This window comes from Saccopteryx bilineata, chromosome 8 (genome assembly GCF_036850765.1).
Source record: "Saccopteryx bilineata isolate mSacBil1 chromosome 8, mSacBil1_pri_phased_curated, whole genome shotgun sequence".
NCBI classification, from domain to species: domain Eukaryota; kingdom Metazoa; phylum Chordata; class Mammalia; order Chiroptera; family Emballonuridae; genus Saccopteryx; species Saccopteryx bilineata.
Window position 1 is genome coordinate 8,114,853 of NC_089497.1, and position 7,706 is coordinate 8,122,558.

Here is a 7,706-nt window from a genome sequence, read left to right on the forward strand (position 1 = left end):
CGGAGGGGTCATGCCATGTGGCATTGGCACGGCCCCAGAGGTGAGCTCCTGCCTGCTCAGGGTCTGCTCACCTGGCCCCGGCCAGCTGCTGGCCGTGCTGGACCTTCCTCCATCAAGGGACGGGACAGGGTCGACAAGGAGTCTAGACAGTGGGGCCCCGCGCACAGCCCTGTCTCCACTCCTGCGAGGGCCTGGGGTGCTAAAATCCTGGCCCGCAAGCTTGCATTTTGCCAATGAAAGTGGTTTATGGTGATACTGTGTTACGAGCCGGTTGGTGCAAGGACAGTCTCGACGATGGTTCGAGTTTACCGCTCACTCCCATAAAAACTTAGAAAAGCTGAGACGTGAGCATGCGGCTTGTGGTGTTAGCACTGTGTGTATGGACCACGTGGGCGAGCTGGTTTGGTTGTGAGGTGGAAGAGCACGCAGTCACGCGGCCTGCCTGAGGGAGTTGGTGTCCCCCAGTGTTACCCACGCCGTTTGGGACTCTTCAAAGCGCAAGTGACCTATTTGTGTTAGGCTAGGCCGGGTGTGTTTTGACTTGCGCCAGAATTAGGTTCTGTCACTGTCGTAGGAACAGAACTGTGTCGTAACCCGAGGACCCCTGGGTAGCAAGGCTGTTTGAACCACCGGCCACTGGTGGCATGTGGACCCTTTCCTGGGGACTCTTCAAATAAATGCCTGCAGCCACCTGGAGAGGGGTCTGAAATGGCCTGGGCACTTCCGGTGCTCACCGGATGGGCACCAGGATGTGGGTGGAAACTAGTGAACGTGCCCCGGGCAGGGCACCTCTGTCCTCATGCACCTGACGGCCCATGCAGGCTGTCTGAGCCTGGGCTGACCACCCTCTCTCCTGTTACTGTCCCTGGGGTCACTGCCACACCTGTCCCCGGGGTCACTGTCGCTCCTGTCCCCGGGGTCACTGTCGCTCCTGTCCCCGGGGTCACTGTCGCACCTGTCCCCGGGGTCACTGTCGCTCCTGTCCCTGGTGTCACTGTCGCTCCTGTCCCCGGGGTCACTGTCGCTCCTGTCCCTGGTGTCACTGTCGCTCCTGTCCCCGGGATCAATGTCGCTCCTGTCCCCGGGGACACTCGCTCCTGTCCCCGGGGTCACTGTCGCTCCTGTCCCCGGGGTCACTGTCGCTCCTGTCCCCGGGGTCACTGTCGCTCCTGTCCCTGGTGTCACTGTCGCTCCTGTCCCCGGGATCAATGTCGCTCCTGTCCCCGGGGTCACTGTCGCTCCTGTCCCTGGTGTCACTGTCGCTCCTGCTCACGGGGCAGCTTGCTGACCCCGGGGTCACTGCCACTCCTGTCCCTGGGGTCACTGCAGCTCCTGTCCCCTGAGTCACTGTGGTTCCTGTCCCCTGGGTCACTGTGGCTCCTGTGTGGGGCCGCCGGCTGACCGCCCTCTCTCCCACGCTGACCCCGGGTCACTGTGGCTCCTGTGCGGGGCCGCCGGCTGACCGCCCTCTCTCCCACGCTGACCCCGGGTCACTGTGGCTCCCGCCCGCGGGGCCGCCGGCTGACCGCCCTCTCTCCCACGCTGACCCCGGGTCACTGTGGCTCCTGTGTGGGGCCGCCGGCTGACCGCCCTCTCCTGCCCGTTGCAGTTTCCCCGGCAAGGCCTGCAGCAGACTCAGCAGCAGCAGCAGACGGCCGCCCTGGTCCGGCAGCTCCAGAAGCAGCTTTCTAGTAAGTACCCCCCACCCACACCGCCCAACGGACAGCTTCCGGGAGGGTCAAAGCCAGCGGGCAGGCAAGCCAGGCCGGGGCGGCCACTCACACCCTGCCCTGTCTTCCTCGCCACCTTGGACAATCTTGGGTTTTCTTCTGGGTGTTTTCATTTTGTTCTGATTTGGTTCGGTTTTGGTTTCAATGTTGCTTTTCCTAAAAAAGCCCCAGTCTTTTTTTTTCCTTTTGAGTTTGGGCAAGATGTTCACTCCACCTGAACCAGGAAATGTTTCTTTCCATTTGGGGGCCCCCTGTGGAGCGGCAGGTGCCCCTTCTGTGAAACGGGAAGGGTCAGAGGGCAGCGCGGCCGACGCCTGCAGGTTTACTGCTGGGGGAGTGAAGCGGCCTCCCAGAGGTCAGAGAGCTCCCGGCCAGCGTTAGACCGTCTCCTGGTCTCCGGGGCTGGGGCTGTTCTTACCACTGCACCGTCCTACCCTCCCGAGAACTCGGGCACTCAGACTGCACCATCACAGGTGGCGCTCGTGCCCGGCGGCCTGGCCTGCTGCGCGCTGTGCCGCCTCTAGGGTGCGCCCCATCTGGTCGCCAGCGGTGTGGCTCTGTGAGTCACAGGGCAGGGAGGGCTCTTAGGACTGGGAGCCCGCTGGTGCCAGGAACGTTGGCCCGGAAGCCGGGAGACCGCTCTTCTGGTGCCCACTCTGCCAGCGTCTTCTGGGCCGCGTCCCTCGTGGTTGGTGAGGCGACGCCCGAGAGTCGCAGTTCCTCCGGGTCCTGGGCTCTGCCTGCGCTGCTCTGGGTGCGGTGTTCAGGGCAGCGGTCCTGAAGGCGGTCACGCAGCTCCCAGGGTGTCCCGAGGAGGGGCGCCCGGTTCTGACCCGGTTCTGGCAGCGTGGTTTCAGTCTTCGTTTCCTGTCCCCCTCCCCTCCCTCGTGTTTCCACCAGGGCATAACCAAGATCTTTTTCTTTTTTCTTTACAATATTGTCCTCTTATAGCCTCATTTAATTTCAGTTAAATCATGTACATCAATATTTCCCAACTACGGTTTAATAGCTGTACCAACTACAAAGCGACTACGTATGTGGTTAAGATGTCCTTGTTTCAGTAATTCTTGAGTTCATAGTTTTACACGGCCAAAGAAACAAAATGTTACGGGCGAGACAGCATGTTTATGTTTTAGAGGTTTTTTCCTAGTGTTTAGAAATATAGTATGTACCTGTGGTCTTTGTATAGCACTCCCTACGTAGAGACACATCTGCTCTTGTTTCCTGTTTCCAGAGCTCATAAAATGCAGCTTTTCTTTTTTAAACCATAGTTTCTGGAGTTCTTTTCTTGGACCCAGGCACACTGTGACTTTACACGTGTTAATTCGCTTAGTCCCTAAACTGCCCCATGAGATTAGATGTTATCACTGTCCCAGTCTTACAGATGAGGAAACAGTTTAGCACACGGACGTTGACTCATTGGCCCAAGGTTAGTCAGCTAGGAGCAAGCGGCAGAGCTGGGACTTGAACCGGGAACCCAGCATCAGGCAGACTGCGCCTCAGTGCACTTTACCTCACTGCGCTTCACAGGCTTACAGATTTCAGGCCAGACCCTGCACCACAGGGCCCGCTGTGGGGCGGTGGTCTGGGACCGAGCCTGCAGTGTCCCCGCGGACACACACTGCTGCTGCTGCTGGCAGCGACACCAGCCAACTTGGCTGAAAAATGACAAGTAAGCCGAGTGCCCGCTGCACACCTCCAGGGGGCACCTTTCCTGTGATACCCATGTGAATGGTCCCATCAGAGTTATTCAAGCAGGAGCTGTGTCTAATCCTGTTTCTTTTTTTCTTTTGTACCTACTGGCTCTTGGGGGGGGGGTGTGCGTGTGTGCGCGCACACACGCACGTCCACTGTGCACAGGCACACACTGAGATAGCACATACAAGCGGCTTTTGCACTTGCATACACTCTTGCACGATTCTCTTTTGACCCCTTGCAGAAAATGACCCTGTTTCAAGCCACTTTTCTTGCCTCTTATAATGTCCGTGTTAAAGCAGATCCGTTGGCGTGCCTTCATAGGAATTTTGAGAACTTGCAATGTTTTTGTGATACTTACAGTTTTTTTGAATGTCAGCATTGGGCTGTGCCTCCGTTCAGAGTCGGAGACCAATGACCCCCGCCCCCCAGGGTGGCCCTCTGGTGGAGGCGGCCTGCTGCAGGAAGAACGCAGCTGCCCGCCTCCACCCCACCATGGGGTCTCCGGGCCAGCGCCCTGCTCTCTCAGGCCAGCACTGGGCACAGTGACAGGAGGGTCCCATCTCTCTGTGGCATGATTTCACCCCCACAGTTTCATTCGGATTTATTTTTCTCCTTAGGTAACCAGCCCCAGCAAGGAGTGACTCCCTACGGGCATCCTCCGCACTTCTGACCTGGCAGGAGGACCAGATGGGCCGTTTTACCTGTGCACTGAGAAGCAGGGGCTCAGGTTTCCTGCGTCAGCCAGCCGTCTCTAGACATGCCCCGTGCTGTTTCTCTGAAGGTTTCTTATGGTTTATGCTACACTGCGTACAAAGGCGTTAAAAAAAAAAAGCAAAAGGAGGAGGCGTGGTTTGGTTTTTGTCGTTTTCGGCATTAAAATAGGTTGAAAAGTGTGGATCCAGAAAGAGTTTGGTAGCGGACTTTTTGAAATGGTGCTTTTTTTTTTTTTTTGGAATCCGTAGTTACAGAAAGAAGGAATGACGGTGGATATAAAATATTTACATATTCATGAAGGAAGGGTTTATTTCCTTTTCTATTTCAAACTGTGCCGGACCAAACTGCTGATCTGAAAGGCGTGTCAGTTCTTGATGGAAAAGCAACCTGTTTATCCCGCTCTCACCTTTGACGGTGAAATGGATGTTTCTTTGCATCGCTCTAGTTTGAAATGTTTGTAATCCCATGAGCACTTTAAAAACTTTGTTCTTATTTATGTAGGATTTTTCTTCGCTTGGCTGTGGTCAGCAGGTGCTGACACAGATTGTCGCTCAGTACTTGCAGGTCTTAGGCCGAGTTGGCACTTGAACCAGGGCTTCTGTGAGCGCCACCCTGAGACAGACGTGCAGGAACCTGTTAGAAGTAGCTGGACGCAGATTTGTTTTCGGTGGGAAGGTCATTGGCCACAGTCCCTGTGAAGGGCCAGTGTGTAAATTCCAAAGTTCCCGAGCGAACCACAGTGGAATTGTTCCAATTATTTATTGCCAGATTTGGCAAAAAAAATGACTGTGTCCAGTTTGGGTTCTCCTGACTCTTATGCCAACTGGAGGGGGGGGAAAAAAAAAAAATATATATATATATATATATATATATATATATATATATATATATATATATAAAATCTCGCAGCTGGCCTGAGATTCCACACTGCTCAAGCTTGACGTGGTTTCCAGGGAATCTGGCCCCCATGTCCAGAAGGCTCTGGTTTTCATAAAAGATGTACTTGCTGTTTATTTTGTATGGTAAGTATTTGCTATTTTGAATTTAATTATTAACGTTGGTGTCAGTCTTGGTTGTGTATTGCATATACTGTATTTATAAATTGGTGCAAAAAGCACAAGTAAAGTAAATTATACATCAAATTTATTATAAAGAAATAGTAACTATTTTAACTTTGTTCAAGTATGTGGTAATTTGCTCCTATAGAGTAAAAGAAAATACAGTAAATTATTATCAGTTTGTGTAACTTAAGAGTATTCCATATAATATTTTTTTAGATTTAGATGCATAAAATTTTGAATGTGAAAACCGCAGGGCATTCTGAAACACATGTGGGCATCTTGTCCCATGTTCTGTTGTTAACTCATATTCTTCTGCCATATGATCCTACACATCACATAGTCACACATACTGTGAATAGATACGTCTGTAATGAGCAAATCATGTAGAACTACTTTTTCTTTCCCTCAGTGTAACTAGTGCAACTTCAGTAGACCATCTCTTTTGCAAAGCATTATATAAACAATTTGTATCTTCCTAGGTGAGTTACTCATTGCACAGTTTGACTCATGCATACGACCTCAGACACGTGTCCGCTTACTTTGCTGGGGCAGCATCCATGTGAACCGCTTTGTACACTGTGAACCTGTCGCTCCAGCCTGCTCATTTCCTGTTTACTCTGGGCTGGAAAAGACTTTGCCAAAACATTAAAGACCATTCTTTTCACTAAATTCACATATCCTATCTGCTTTCAGAAGAAGCACCTTTACACTTCAGCTGGTTTTGCATATCAGGAATTTGGGTTTGTTTTTGTTTTTCCCTCGCAAGAGGCTCCTGTAGAGTTCAGGAAGTTTTCTTCAGGTTGCTACATCCATAGAATGACGGCCTTGGCCAAACAACCGAATTGGGAACATTGCGCCTAGTGAGTGAGTCATGTTTCATCCCGATTGTGGTTTTCTTTCTTTCCAAAAATGATTGGTATTTTTTTAAGTCAGTTTGCAGTTTGAACCATCTATTTTTTGTAGCTCAGTGTTGCAGAACAGCAGTAACACTGTTGCAAAGATGAGTGTAGAGTAGCAGCGCTTTCGTGTGCACTTCCTAGTTTTCAGAAGTGAGTGGGCCCAGTTGATTACCTTGCACACAAAGCTGTGAGGAGTGCATTCTTTTGTTGTGTTTCCCTCTCTTTTGGGGTGAGGAAGCTCAGTCGTGGGGGGCCACAGAGATTCCAGGGACAGTTGAGGGGAAACGTACCGTTGGTTTTCCCCTGCGTATAAAGACCACAGCGGAAAATTTTAATCTAGTCCTTATCGTATTACACTTAATCCTCTATCCTAAAAGGTTTCTTTTTTTTTTTTTTTTTTAAGCAAATGCATTAATCACAAGGGAAAGCCCTGTTTTTAACAAAAACTAGTGATTTGCTTCATGAAAGAGAGGGCATTATCTTAGGATAAATCAAAAGTTCCCATCCCTTAACTGTAAGACTTAGAAGCAGAACAGAGTTGGACACAAGAAGCCCTCTGACGTACCTGTTTGTTTACACCCTGAGCCTGTTTCTAACCGAGTGGCATTTGTCCTTTTACTTTCTCCTCTTGGCCCGGAAGTAGAGGAAGATCACAGTTAGGATGAGCATCCTCCAATTTCCTGCGGCTGGCCGGCCCCAGGGTCCCACCGTCAGAGAGAGGGGCCCACTGGACGCTGGTGGGAGGGGGAGTCAGTGAAGTGAGCACCCTGTACTTACGTCTCAGGTGATTGGCAGGGGCCGACGTAGCGCTCAGTTCTGTGTCCTGAGACAGCTCAGCCAGACCAAGGGCTTTCTCCTCTCCTACCCTTACTAAGCCCCTCTAGTTCTTCTCAATTGAGAGATGACTTTTCAGACAGAGGCTGGAGGAATTACACTGGAGAATCCCAGCCTCTGAGATGAGAGAAGATGTGTCATAATGTTCCCCAAAGTAATTCAGGTTGAATCAAGCACGTAATATAAGCGAACTCAGAAAATTACAGAAGGCAACGTTCTGTGTAGGGCAGAAGGAATTTTAAGGAGGGTGAAACTTCCTTGTTTGATTAGGTCTAGAGTCCCATCCCCGCCCACCCCAGGATCACCGCTTAGAGACAAACTGCCCAAGGCCATGGTTCTTCCTCGGAAACCTTTCCTTAAACTTTACAAGTACGGGTGTTAAGTTGCTTTTTGACATGTGGAAAAGTTAGCCGCCTTGAGATTTACGTGCACTCACAGAAACCATCCTTGTGTTCCCCGACACTGGGAATTCCCGGTGTGCGCAGGACGGCGAGTCATAAACCAGTTCAGTGCTCATTTTCTCTGTGCTTTTGGTAAAATACGTATAAACCAACCACAAGATATTTAGACGTCAGAATGGCTAATTTACGTCCAGACTGCACATTGCATCCTCTCCATCGTCTGCCATCGTCAGTGTCGGTGCCGTGCTGGTGACGCAGGCAGAGGGGGACGCGGGACACCGGGACCGAAAGAGAAGGTCCGTTCCGTGAAGGGGTTGGGACATGAGCCATTGGTTGTTTTATAGCGGACAGTTTCCTCTTAATGTTCAT

At 51.3% G+C, this 7,706-nt stretch overlaps 1 protein-coding gene across 1 annotated transcript in view; it reads left to right on the forward strand.

Annotated features, from left to right (window-relative positions):
* The window catches only part of MED12L (mediator complex subunit 12L), a 356,828-nt gene extending 351,860 nt beyond the window's left edge, over positions 1–4,968 (forward strand). Inside the window, exons 44-45 of the mRNA XM_066241720.1 lie at positions 1,610–1,691; positions 4,046–4,968. Coding sequence (XP_066097817.1) covers positions 1,610–1,691; positions 4,046–4,098 — 135 coding nt within the window. The 3' untranslated portion in view covers positions 4,099–4,968. The remainder of the gene's footprint in view (positions 1–1,609; positions 1,692–4,045) is intronic.
* The last annotated feature ends 2,738 nt before the right edge of the window (positions 4,969–7,706 follow it).